The following is a 14,498-nucleotide window of genomic DNA, read 5'->3' on the forward strand; positions in this document are numbered from 1 at the left end:
ATCTTTCGACCTACCAAGAAAATTAGTGAAAGTTTAAAATCGGTGAAAGATGCAAGACATCTAAGCACTCTATATAAGCGGGACCTCCAGCGCCTAGCAGCCAGTAACCGACTCACCTCGGAAGATGTTGCCTGCAGTAGACAATGAAACACCAGGAAGGAGAAGTAGTTTTATATATGGACAACAGCAATTCAGCCCGGAAGTTTTAATTAATTAATGTTTGGTGAGTAGTTACCTTTACTCCTTAAATTATTTATAATCCCCCCATTTGTCAGTAAAGTCTTTTGTAAAGCAGTCATGGAAGGCCGTGGTGGAGTGTGAGGTTGTCACTTTAGTGCACTGCAACTGTTGTAATGCACAGCAGGTGCCTACTCCACCAGCAAAGAGTGGAAACTTTGTTTTCATGTTCCGACAATGCATTACTGCGTACAGTGGCTGTTACACATAGAGGGCAAGAATCTGGCTTTTTAAATGCAGTAAAATGGAAATTGATTATGAAGACTCAATATACAAGAAACTCTCAATACATGAAACGAAATGTGTTTTGTATATGCAACAGTGAATCAAAACATGATCTATGATGTGGAACAATGGGATTGAAATAAATTTTACAGGACAGCGTGATGAATCAGGAAAAGAAAACTACCTTAATCACTTTAACTACTACCTAAGTTTTTGCTGTTATTACACTCATTTACTTGAATTAACAATGGTTCTGTTGACATGTCAAGACAATGAACACTTTGTGCATATCTGCTGTATTTTGTGATGAATCATCAAATTCCTCCAGACAATTTAGGGAATTTTTTGTAGAGTGAAGTGGTAGAGCTGTCGCATATTATATACCTTAAATGTCTAGTTTATTTTGTTCTAGATAAAGCCCAAATAAGTTCAATGGCACTGAACTCATAGTCTGCCACAAGTGGCCACGTAAGCTAATTTCATTGTCCAGGGGCCACAATACACTCTTCAATTGCAATTTTTGTGAACTAAAGTGCAGCTGCGCGTGTTCCTGTAGACCCGTAAGTTCCTCTAACAATAAGGTGTGGGATTAGAAGAAAGTTCTAGGTTACTGTTTCCCAGTCATTAAATAACAAAATCCTCTTCCTATTTCACAGATAGGTTTTGTGATACCGGATTTCTTGTTTGTGATACAGAGCCTAATCTACAATAATCTTTGGGTAACTTTTGGAGAACACTTCTGAACCCATTCAGCACTGTTCTCAGACTGGTAATCTGCACTGCATTTTTGCCCAATAAAACACATGACACCACTTTACACTAATCCAGATTCATTTCCAATAGCGCACATTACTACAGTTTTCTTTCCAGAACAAGGCAATCTTTGAATTTTCAGCTATTCCACTTCTTAAACACTTCCTCAGTGATAATCATACCAATTTCTTTAAAAGTATTTTGTTCCTGCTATTAAAATTTTCTGGAATGATTTGTACCACATCAAGTATCACCTGTGTATTAAATAATACACTCAGTATTTCACCAGTGATTACAATTTACCACATGAGCTCGTATCTTTCTCCTGCTATTTGATTACATTGCACTGCCCCAAGCTTTTTGTTGAACATTTTGTCCCTGAAGCCCATGCCAATGGGCTGTTCCATTTCAATCAGAAAATTCTTCCATATCAACTTTTTCTAAATCCCCACTACTGTTCGAAACTGTTTTTCCACATAGAATTGTGGATTTTCCTTCCTATGACCCTGTGAAAACTCATCCACTGCAAAGTTATTCTGTCTACCAGACTTTTTGCTTTTAATATAAAACTTGAAGTTTCTGAATATTCTCTTGAAATTTTATATCATACTTTTGTATACTTTTTTTCTGAGATGATCAGCAGAGTCTATATCTGATAATCACCAAATGACTGTCCACACAAATGAATAGTTATCCTCAAATCGTACCCAAGAGCAAATCTGACCACCAACTGACAGAACAAGAACTGAACAAACCACGCTCAATGTAAACGCTGCTTCACAGTGTGTGCCACTTCCCACCCCCAACCTCAGAAAAATATTCTGAGTTATATAGATGGGAGTCACCGTTACAACACATCCTTTGATCCCGCAATCTTTTTGGCCTCAATCTTCAGTAGCCCCTGCCCCTGTCCCACACACATCCACCCATATCCCCCATGCCTCCCACTTTACTCCACAAATCAACATCCAGTGTTCTCTCTGGGATCTGTGCTTCCTCTGTGCTATCACCCAGTCCTTACTCCTTCCCAATTCATTTTTCCTTTCCTTCATGTGTCATGTTCCTATCTTGTTTCATTGATGTCTCTCTCCCTCAGCCAGCACCTTCAGTTCCCTTCGTCCACCCTTTCCCTTCACTCCTCCTTGTTACTCTCATCCACTCCACTCAAAACAACCCCTCACACCAGTCAGGCTGCAGCATCGGGCTATGTTACCAGTCATGAAAATGTAGATATACATGTGCAGGTGTTGGTTTTTGACAGACAATTATCTCCAAGGGTGGACAATTTCCAAAAGCGTAATGACAGTTTCAACCTTTGTTATGTGCTATCAACTGCTCAAGGCCTGAATAATATGGCCACTGACAACCTTTATTCCTTCCATTATTTATTAGATTATGGATGTCTCTACTGACTGAGTGTGGTAAGTTTTTGGGAAGATGAAACCAACAACATTTGTGAAATAAGTCTTTCGTTATGTTTCTTAAAAACAAAACTTTGAAACCATGTTATTTATATAATAACTGTTTTGTGCTGGTTTTTTTTAAAAAAAATCAGCTCTGGAATAAATAATGTACATAATAAAATGGAATGTCAGATCCTTTAATCAGGCAGGTAGGTTAGAAAATTTAAAAAGGGAAATGGATAGGTTAAAGTTAGATATAGTGGGAATTAGTGAAGTTCGTTGGCAGGAGGAACAAGACTTCTGGTCAGGTGACTACAGGGTTATAAACACAAAATCAAATAGGGGTAATGCAGGAGTAGGTTTAATAATGAATAGGAAAATAGGAATGCGGGTAAGCTACTACAAACAGCACAGCGAACGCATTGTTGTGGCCAAGATAGATACGAAGCCCACACCTACTACAGTAGTGCAAGTTTATATGCCAACTAGCTCTGCAGATGACGAAGAAATCGAAGAAATGTATGATGAAATAAAAGAAATTATTCAGATAGTGAAGGGAGACGAAAATTTAATAGTCATGGGTGACTGGAATTCGAGTGTAGGAAAAAGGAGAGAAGGAAATATAATAGGTGAATATGGATTGGGGCTAAGAAATGAAAGAGGAAGCCGCCTGGTAGAATTTTGCACAGAGCACAACATAATCATAGCTAACACTTGGTTTAAGAATCATAAAAGAAGGTTGTATACATGGAAGAACCCTGGAGATACTAAAAGGTATCAGATAGATTATATAATGGTAAGACAGAGATTTAGGAACCAGGTTTTAAATTCTAAGTCATTTCCAGGGGCAGATGTGGACTCTGACCACAATCTATTGGTTATGAACTGTAGATTAAAACTGAAGAAACTGCAAAAAGGTGGGAATTTAAGGAGATGGGAACTGGATAAACTGAAAGAACCAGAGGTTGTACAGAGTTTCAGGGAGAGCATAAAGGAACAATTGACAGGAATGGGGGAAAGAAATACAGTAGAAGAAGAATGGGTAGCTCTGAGGGATGAAGTACCGTATTTACTCGAATCTAAGCCGCACTCGAATCTAAGCCGCACCTGAAAAATGAGACTCGAAATAAAGGAAAAAAATATTTCCCGAATCTAAGCCGCACCTGAAATTTGAGACTCGAAATTCAAGGGAAGAGAAAAGTTTTAGGCCGCACCTCCAAATCGAAACAAAGTTGGTCCATTGTAATATGAGACACAATTTAGGTCGAATGAAAGACGATACAGCTACAGTAGTTTGGTTCGAGTCGTAAGCTTAGCAGTTAAGCTTTACCAGGTAGCCATTGCTATGCGTCAGGCGCTCCGTCCGTATTTATACGGGTACCCTTCCTTTTTCATGTGATTCGTCTGTTTTGAATCGATTGCTTATTTTGCTTTGATCTGATAAGTGCCGTTTTCTTTGTTATAGGTGTTTACGTCACTCTAAGCTGAAAATGCGTTACTGTACTGTGTCATGCATTGTTTGTCGCATTCTGATAGTGCGTATTTACGGCCTGTCGCCGCTCGCGGCATGACTTGCTTTATGCGCGCTACCGCCGCTTAAAAAAAAAAAAAAAAAAAAAAAAGAAGAGGAATCGTCTCATTAGCGAAACAATGGCAAGAGACTGCTATTTGTTGTTAGTTACACTGCTGCTTTATTTGACAACCAACAAGAACCAAATAATAGACTGCGTTCTGAACGAGAGTTAGGCGCAAATTTTTCTCCGTTTGAAAATCTTTGCAGCCGCTTATTTAGTACATCAAATTCTGCACAGAAATTAGTCATCTTACATTTAAAATCGAGTCAGTTGCCGTGCTTCATTTCTGACTATATCACTATTAGGCATAAGAATAATACGAATATAAACATGACACGATACGTATATTCTTCCGCGTTTGCTGTTGTCTCACTCTAGTTTCGTAGTTTATTAGGCATGCAGGATTTAAATGAGATAGCAGCAAACACGAAAGAATACATGGCAAAATGTTTATTTTCGTATTATTCTTATAGTGAAGAGAATAGTGCATGTGATTCACATTTCATCAGGTTCCTATTAGCAACCATCTCTTCTCACAGGTAGGAAAAAACTCGGAACGTAGAGTTGGCCATATTGACAAACATCCCTAACAGTCTTGCCAGTCGGATTTTCGTAGTACATTGAAATTCTGCTACATTCGAAGATGAACAATACGGAATTTGTATTTACTTCGTTGGATAATGTAAGAAAATGCAGTGTCCGAAACAAGGGGCGGAGAAAAAAAAGTTTTGGCGCCAGTATTTATCTTTGTGCCCACAAAACATGCTTGTGTAGCGCTACATATATTCGACGGCAGAAGTTAGATGTGGCGGCACCTACCAACATTTTTCAGAACCTCCGCTTGCTTTGCACTCGATTCTAAGCCGCAGGCGGTTTTTTGGATTACAAAAACCGGAAAAAAAGTGCGGCTTAGATTCGAGTAAATACGGTAGTGAAGGCAGCAGAGGATCAAGTAGGTAAAAAGGCAAGGGCTGGTAGAAATCCTTGGGTAACAGAAGAAATATTGAATTTAATTGATGAAAGGAGAAAATATAAAAATGCAGTAAATGAAGCAGGCAAAAAGGAATACAAACGTCTCAAAAATGAGATCGACAGGAAGTGCAAAATGGCTAAGCAGGGATGGCTAGAGGACAAATGTAAGGATGTAGAGGCTTGTCTCACTAGGGGTAAGATAGATACTGCCTACAGGAAAATTAAAGAGACCTTTGGAGATAAGAGAACCACTTGTATGAACATCAAGAGCTCAGATGGAAACCCAGTTCTAAGCAAAGAAGGGAAAGCAGAAAGGTGGAAGGAGTATATCGAGGGTCTATACAGGGACGATGTTCTGGAGGACAATATTATGGAAATGGAAGAGGATGTAGATGAAGATAAAATGGGAGATATGATACTGCATGAAGAGTTTGACAGAGTGCTGAAAGACCTGAGTCGGAACAAGGCCCCCGGAGTAGACAACATTCCATTGGAACTACTGACGGCCTTGGGAGAGCCAGTCCTGTCAAAACTCTACCATCTGGTGTGCAAGATGTATGAAACAGGCGAAATACCCTCAGACTTCAAGAAGAATATAATAATTCCAATCCCAAAGAAAGCAGGTGTTGACAGATGTGAAAATTACCGAACAATCAGTTTAATATCATTCCATGTAGGCTTTCACGGCCGGCGTCTTTATCAGTAAAATCTTCCGGGCTAAGTTGCCGTGGTCGATCTGTAGAACTTCTTCTTCCTGACGTTTCGTTCTCAACTACGGAGAACATCTTCCGAGGTGAGTCGACGACTGGCTGTTAGGAGCTGGGGCCGCCGCTTATATAGAGATCGTAGCCACAGCTGCAAGATACTAACACGAAGTCTTTATAGACGAATGGAAAAACTAGTAGAAGCCAACCTCGGGGAAGATCAGTTTGAATTCCGTAGAAACACTGGACACGTGAGGCAATACTGACCTTACGACTTATCTTAGAAGAAAGATTAAGAAAAGGCAAACCTACGTTTCTAGCATTTGTAGACTTAGAGAAAGCTTTTGACAATGTTGACTGGAATACTCTCTTTCAAATTCTAAAGGTGGCAGGGGTAAAATACAGGGTGCGAAAGGATATTTACAATTTGTACAGAAACCAGATCGCAGATATAAGAGTCGAGGGGCACGAAAGGGAAGCAGTGGTTGGGAAGGCAGTGAGACAGGGTTGTAGCCTATCCCCGATATTATTCAATCTGTATATTGAGCAAGCAGTAAAGGAAACAAAAGAAAAATTCGGAGTAGGTATTCAAATCCATGGAGAAGAAATAAAAACTTTGAGGTTTGCCGATGACATTGTAATTCTGTCCGAGACAGCAAAGGACCTGGAAGAGCAGTTGAATGGAATGGACAGTGTCTTGAAAGGAGGATATAAGATGAACATCAACAAAAGCAAAACGAGGATAATGGAATGTAGTCAAATTAAGTCAGGTGATGCTGAGGGAATTAGGTTAGGAAATGAGACACTTAAAGTAGTATAGGAGTTTTGCTATTTGGGGAGCAAAAATAACTGATGATGGTCGAAGTAGAGACGATATAAAATGTAGACTGGCAATGGCAAGGAAAGCGTTTCTCAAGAAGAGAAATTTGTTAACATCAAGTATAGATTTAAGTGTCAGGAAGTCATTTCTGAAAGTATTTGTATGGAGTGTAGCAATGTATGGAAGTGAAACATGGACAATAAATAGTTTGGACAAGAAGAGAATAGAAGCTTTCGAAATGTGGTGCTACAGAAGAATGTGAAGATTAGATGGGTAGACCACATAACTAATGAGGAAGTATTGAATAGGATTGGGGAGAAGAGAAGTTTGTGGCACAACTTGACCAGAAGAAGGGATCGGTTGGTAGGACATGTTCTGAGGCATCAAGGGACCACCAATTTAGTATTGGAGGGCAGAGTGGAGGGTAAAAATCATAGAGGGAGATCAAGAGATGAATACACTAAGCAGATTCAGAAGGATGTAGGTTGCAGTAGGTACTGGGAGATGAAGAAGCTTGCACAGGATAGAGCAGCATGGAGAGCTGCATCAAACCAGTCTCAGGACTGAAGACCACAACAAAAACAACATAATAAAAGCAAAGACGATTTTCATCTGATGCTACAGATGAACTGTAGTTCAGATAATGAACTCATGAAGGAATAGTAATATTGCTTCTTTAGTTAACATCTCAAGAACTGCCACTGATTCTGATGTATACTGTGAAAAATCTACACAAATTGCAGTGAACAATACAGAATCAGAGGCAAAGTGAGTGCTTTGTGTTCCTACATAGCACTGACATAGTTTTCATGTTATGAAGAAGAAGAAGAGGAAGAAAGCATTGCCTGCAAGGGTATCATTCGTAAACTTTTGATCACTCATCCTAGAAATCAGATCTGACATTTTTGACTGTAACTTTTTCTACGAAAACTGAAAAAGTATTTTCAGGTATAACATATGAACCTTGCCAATGGTGGGGAGGCTTGCATGCCTTGATGATACGGATGCTGTAGGTGCAACCACAACAGAAGGGTATCTGTTGAGAGGCCAGACAAACCTTTGGTTCCTGAAGAGGGGCACCAGCCATTTCAGTAGTTGTGGCGGCAACAGTCTGTATGAAACTTCCTGGCAGATTAAGGTAGCGCACTTGCCCGCGAAAGGCAAAGGTCCCGAGTTCGAGTCTCGGTCGGGCACACAGTTTTAATCTGACAGGAAGTTTCATATCAGCGCACACTCCACTGCAGAGTGAAAATCTCATTCTGGAAACTGTCTGTATGATTGACTGATCTGGCCTTGTAACATCGACCAAAACAGCCTGGCTGTGCTGGTACTGCGAACGGCTGAAAGCAAGGGGAAACTTCAGCCGTAATTTTTCCCGAGGGCATGCACCTTTACTGTATGGTTAAATGATGATGGCGTCCTCTTGGGTAAAATATTCTGGAGGTAAAATAGTTTCCCATTCGGATCTCCCGGCAGGCACTATTCAGGAGGAAGTCGTTATCAGGAGAAACAAAACTGGCGTTCTATGGATCACAGCAGGAAATGCGAGATCTCTTAATTCAGTAGGTAGGTTACAATATTTAAAAAAGGAAATGGGTAGGTTAAAGTTAGATACAGCGGGAATTAGTGAAGTTCAGTGGCAGGAGGAACAAGACTTCTGGTCAGGTAAATACAGGGTTATAAATAAAAAATCAGATAATGGTAATGCAGGAGTACGTTTAATAATGACTAAAAAGATAGAAACACAGATAAGCTACTACGAACAGCATAGTGAAAGCATTACTGTAGCCAAGATAGATACGAAGCGCACGTCTACCACAGTAGTACAAGTTTATATGCCAACTAACTCCGCAGATGATGAAGATAATGAAGAATGTATGATGTGATAAAAGAAATTATTAGTTAAGGGAGACAAAAATTTAATAGTCATGGGGGACTGGATTCGATTGTAGGAAAAGGAAGAGATGGAAAAGCGGTAGATGAATATGGAGTGGGGGTAAGGAATCAAAGAGGAAGTCAGAATATAACTTATAACACTTGGTTTAAGAATCTTGAAAGAAGGTTGTATACGTGGAAGAGGCCTGGAGACACTGGGATGTTTCACATAGATTATATAATTGTAAGACAGAGATTTAGAAACCAAATTTTACACTAAAAGACATTTCCAGGGGCGGCTGCGAACTCTGACCACAATCTACTGATTATGAACTGTGGATCAACACTGAAGAAACTGCAAAAAAATACTAAGGAGATGGGACCTGAAGCAGAAGTCGTTGACAATTTCAGAGGGAGCATTAGGCCACAATTGACAAGAACAGAGGAAATACATACAGTAGAAGAAAAATGGGTAGCTTTGAGAGATGAAATTGTGAAGGCAGCAGAGGATCAAGTAGTGCTAGTAGAAATCCTTGGGTAACAGAAGAGATATTGAATTTAATTGATGAAAGGAGAAAATATAAAAATGCAGTAAATAAAGTAAGTGAAAAGGAATACAAACATTTCAAAAATGAGATTGATGGGAAGTGCAAAATCGTTAAGCAGGGATGGTTGGAGGACAAATGTAAGGATATAGAAGCAAATATCACAAGGAGTAAGATAGATACGGCCTACAGGAAAACTAAAGAGACCTTTGCAGAAAAGAGAACCACCTGTATGAACATCAAGAGCTCAGATGGGAAACCTGTCCTAAGCAAAAAAAGGAAAGCACAAAGGTGGAAGGAGTACATAGAGAGCCTATACAAGGGTGATGTACTTGAGGGCAATATTGTGGAAATGGAAGAGGACGTAGATGAAGATGAAATGGGAGATATGATACTGGGAGAAGAATTTGACAAAGCACTGAAAGACCAAAGTCGAAACAAGGCCCTTGGAGTAGAAAACATTCCATTAGAACTACTGATAGCCTTGGAAGAGCCAGCCATGATGAAGCTCTTCCATCTGGTGAGCAAGATGTATGAGACACGTGAAATACCTTTAGACTTCAAGAAGAATATATAATTCCAATCCCAAAGAAAGCAGGTTTGACAGGTGCGAAAATTACCGAACTATCGGTTCAATAAATACTGGTTGCAACATACTAACAAAAATTCTCAACGAACGAATGGAAAAAATAGTAGAAGCCGACCTCAGGGAAGATCAGTTTGGATTCTGTAGAAACACTGGAAGACGCGAGGCAACACTGACCCTACAACTTATCTTAGAAGATCGGTTAAGGAAAGGCAAACCTACGTTTCTAGCATTTGTCGACTTTGAAAAAGCTTTTCACAATATTGACTGGGGTGGGGGTGGGGGTAGAGGGGAGGGAGGGAGGGAGGGGGAGAGGGGGGGAGAGAGAGAGGGGGGGGGGGAGAGAGAGAGAGAGAGAGAGAGAGAGAGAGAGAGAGAACAAATCCAGCGGACACTGTTTTAAAAATATTTATTCTGATCACATACACAAAGAAAATGTTGTACTGAAATATATATTTCCCTCAATTTTTTTGCACGCAATTTGAAATTACAGTCACCTGAGAGAACTTAAAATTCTCACATTCTTTATTTGCAGGCTACATAACATTTTCAATAAAAATACAAAGAACAATATGTCACCTGGCAACTTTACCATTTCAGATACTTCTCGGGCTCCTTGGATTCTTTTTCCAGATCATGGTTCGACTTTTTTCTGTTCTGCAACTTTCTTAGAACTCGTGCTCTGTTCCGCCAGCGTGCATGAATCTGTCTTGCTAGGGCAATGCTGTCACCTGCAAGGAATAAAGGCATTCAGTGAGTGGCACAAACAGAGATACACTGTGTATATGTAGAATAAGTAACAACTATTTTGCAGGAGTACCAAAAGAGAATGGCAGATTAGCCATATTATGAATAGCACATAAATGTTGTATATTTTACAGCAATAATTTAAAAACACTGATGACTGGTATTGAGCTGCACTATTTAGGAGTATCCTTCCATCTAGTCCTGGAGAACACAAGGATAAAAACGTGGGATATTGAGCATCAAGAACGACAGATCCTCCATTTTGTAGTAGATACAACAGAAATTAAAGCACAAGATGGAGTTAGCACTTTTCCAAAATGCCATTTTCTTGAGATACTACGGGCCTACTCGTTGTTCAGTTACATTTCTGAGTTACATAGCAGCTCACAGCTGCTTACAGTCTGACTTGCTGTTGCATTATTTGTGTGGAGGAATTCTACATGGAATAAATTTGTTTTCCTTCAGTATCTCGAAACATTCATTTTGGTACTTAGCCCCTTTTGAATTTGCAGTCTTCATTTATTGACAGTTTTCCAAAATGTCCTAATAAAGCATCCTGTGTTCTTTGGGTGAATATGGCATCATTCTTAAAAGGTCCTTCTTCTTCTCTCATGGTAAGCACTGGCAGTTGTCAACTTACTTTAGCTTCATAGTTTCTGCTGTAACATTGTCCACCAGTGCAGCTTCAGGCCAGCAGGTTAACAATCTATCATTGTAAGTATGTAATGTTGGCTGTTGGATGATGGCAATGGACCAATGATGTTGATGTTGAGGTGACTGAAATGGACCATTGTGATAGGGAGGCTCCCTATCGATGCTTGCATGTGGCGGTGTATGTTGCTGCATTGGCATTTAAGACAACACCTTGCCCATTTGCGGCAGTCTTTCTGTGTACCCGGCCACACGTAATGATTAGTCACTAGGTAGGTTGTCAATGGAATACCAAGGTGGCACAAGTTATGTAGAATACTGAAGGTAAGTGGTAGGAATGGTCGTGGTTTTGATGTTGCAATGTCCACAATACAGCCTGACATCACTTGTTGGAATTTGGATAAGTTGCAGATCCAACACCGATTTTCCTGCTGATAAAAGTCCTTGTAGTTTCTGAGCTGACTGTGGAGCAACGGTAAGCTTGACGTAATCAAAACGGTAAGCTTGACGTAATCAACTGTGCTAGAAATGCTTTCAACCCGAGACAAACAATCAGCCACTACACTATCAATGCTGGAGATGTGCCAAACATGTGTAACGAATTGTGAGCTGAACATAAGCCGATTTTGTTGCCTAGGTGAACAGTTTGTGTGGTTCTGGGGAAAGGCGTAAGTTAGCGGTTTGTGATCATTGAAGATAATAAAGTCTCTAGCTTCCAGGTGAGGTCTGAAGTATTTGATAGACTTATAAACGGCCACAAGTTCTCCATCATAGGCACTCCACATTTTTTTGAGGGTAATAGTTTGAATGAGAAAAACACAAGTGGTTGCCATATGTCACTACACTGTTGTTGCAATGTTGCACCAATCGCCATCTGGCTAGCATTAACCACTCATGCCAAAGGTGCAGTGGCTCAGGGCGTTCCAGTAGTGCAGCATCTGCAATGTTCTTTTTGACCACTTCAGATGCCACACACACGCTATGAGTTCAAGCTATAGGCAGGTTACCCTTGTTCTCTGGGCCGGTGAGTGCTACAATTAACGGTTCCTGTAACTTGGCCAAGTGTGGCAAGTGATGGCGATAAAAATTTAACATACCAAGGATTCAATTCAATTTCTTGGCCATATTTCAGCATGAAATCCGTAATATAGCTTCCACCTTCTCTGGCAGTGGTAGCAATCCTGCTGCTGTTATCCTATTCCCTAGGAAATCCTCTTGGGGCTGGCCAAAGACACATTTGGTGGTGTTCAGGATGACGCCGTAGTGATCCAACTGCTTACCACTTCAGTTAAATGCTGTCAATGTTGCTCTGCTGATGATAAAAAAACTAAAATCCGTCCACGAAAGCGAAAGCAAACGTTAGACCTTGTAGCACTGACTCAATGAAGCATTGCCATGTCTGACCAGCATTCCTGAGTCCACAAGTCATAAATTTGCTATCAAACAGGCCAACAGGACTGATGATTGTCGTCTTGGGAATGTCTTGTTCAGCTACATGGATGTGTGTATGCTTTTGCACAGTCCAGGATGTTAGAAATAACTGCACCACTCAATACATAGTTATAGTCATGTAACAATGGCCTGGGTATCCACCCAGTATTGTTCTGGCATTTGGGGTTCTGTAGTCATCACAATGCCGCCTTGCACTACCCTTTATCGGGATCAAGTGTAGCAGTGAGGACCAGGGGCTGTTGGAAGGCTGCATTACACATTCACAAATTGCACTGTCAAACTCCGCTTTCGCAATTTTAAAATGATCTGGAGCCAAACATCATGATCTGCAAGATGTGGGGGGACTGTTGGGCATCTCTATGTAGTGGACAGGTGCTCCAGGGGGTCGTGTCAGAGCCGGTAATCCATTCAGCAGCTCTGCGTACTCGCCGTACACCACTTGCATTAATTTGTAGTATGAATGGCTGTATTCTGCTGAAATCCGGACACTGTTAAGCCTATGGTGCTGTCAACTAGGCATGAGTACTTGATGGCTGGCAGTAGATTATAATAGGAGAGGAAGTCCACTCCAATGATAGGTTCGGTGATGTCTGCAATGCTATAATCCCACATGAAGGCTTGGTGTAAACTCAGGTCTAGTTGCAAGTGCAGTGTGCCATACGTTGTTATGACTGAGTTGTCTGCAGGGGACAGACAGAAGAACATGGGTGGTTGCTTTCCGTGCAACATAGTCCATGGGTAAATGGACAAATTGAATCCAGTGTCTATGAAATATTTCAAGCTGGACCGTCGATCACTAACAAACAGGAGTGGGAACACTGATCGGCAATCTGAGGAGGAGCCTACTTCTGACTGCCATTGTCATTTGGGTTAGTATAGGGGGGGCTGTGCATCTACAAGCTTGCTTTCTGAATTTCCGGTGATACCAGCAGATAACTTTCTGTTCAGGTTCAGTTGTGGAAGAGGTCGTCCATGACCTGCTGCACAAGCATTGGCAGTATCAATTCCAGCTTCTGTCATTGCTTGGGTCATATCAAGATAACAGTTTGTTACTGGTAATCTGTTATGTCAATGGATCTACCTTGGCCACCACAGCGTCATAACCTGTGTGTGAAACATTTGCCAGTGCAATGATTGCACCGACAGGAGCCAGTGACACTGCATCCTGGGTTTTATTGGCCAACTCTGCTACTACGTCCAAGGATGTGTCAGACTTGACGCTATAATTGCTTTGACAGGTGGTGACAAATGACTGCTCTATACTGCATGCAGTAAGCTGTCCAGAAAGGTTCCCAAGTCTACTTTACTTCTTAGGTGCTGCAAGTACTGCAAAGGCTTTCTGTCCCCAATACCTTTCCAAGTGAGAACTTGACAGATTCAATCTTCCTGCAATGCTTACACTATAGAAAAATCTGGCCTCTACCTGCGCAATCCACAAAGCTGGATTGTATGGCCACGAAGTTGGTAGTCTTACAGCCAATCATCACATGGTGGGGTTCAGATCAGTCATTTTGCAAAACTCTTCTGTAAATGCTCATTAATCCAATGATACTATGCAAGTAAATCATGTCGGTGTCACCACTTTGTCAGTACAAGCTGAGCAGATTGTTGTTCGGGCATTAGAACCTGCATCTACTTCTTATGAAATAACCACACTACACAAAAACTCTTTCGAAGAATATTAACGTTAGCTTTATTGATCACAGCCACAGAAGATGGTGAAAAATATAAAACTTGTTTGATCATTCCGAGCTTGCAATTGAAAATAACTTAACATGAAGGGGAAAAAAAAAAAAAAACATCAGAGTTATCTCGGAACTATGCATGAACTAACTACCAGCATGGAATATAAAAAAACAAAAAGTGTAATCAAAGAATAACAAAAGCAAAACTCAGCACCTCTGGTGGCTGGTGCAAAATGTTTGACGACACAATTATTTCTAAACACAAGCAC

The 14,498-nt window shown here is 40.6% G+C and overlaps 1 protein-coding gene across 5 annotated transcripts in view; it reads right to left on the reverse strand.

Annotated features, from left to right (window-relative positions):
* LOC126088129 (alpha-N-acetylglucosaminidase) overlaps positions 1–14,498 on the reverse strand; it is a 377,251-nt gene that overhangs the window by 4,757 nt on the left and 357,996 nt on the right. For 4 of the 5 annotated variants that reach the window (XM_049906245.1, XM_049906244.1, XM_049906242.1 and 1 more), the window contains one exon: positions 10,287–10,425. In XM_049906245.1, coding sequence (XP_049762202.1) covers positions 10,287–10,425 — 139 coding nt within the window. Of the gene's footprint in view, positions 1–10,273; positions 10,426–14,498 lie in introns of all 5 variants that reach the window. The other variant, XM_049906246.1, reaches the window with a different exon arrangement.

The sequence above is a fragment of the Schistocerca cancellata genome, chromosome 6, assembly GCF_023864275.1.
Source record: "Schistocerca cancellata isolate TAMUIC-IGC-003103 chromosome 6, iqSchCanc2.1, whole genome shotgun sequence".
NCBI lineage: Eukaryota > Metazoa > Arthropoda > Insecta > Orthoptera > Acrididae > Schistocerca > Schistocerca cancellata.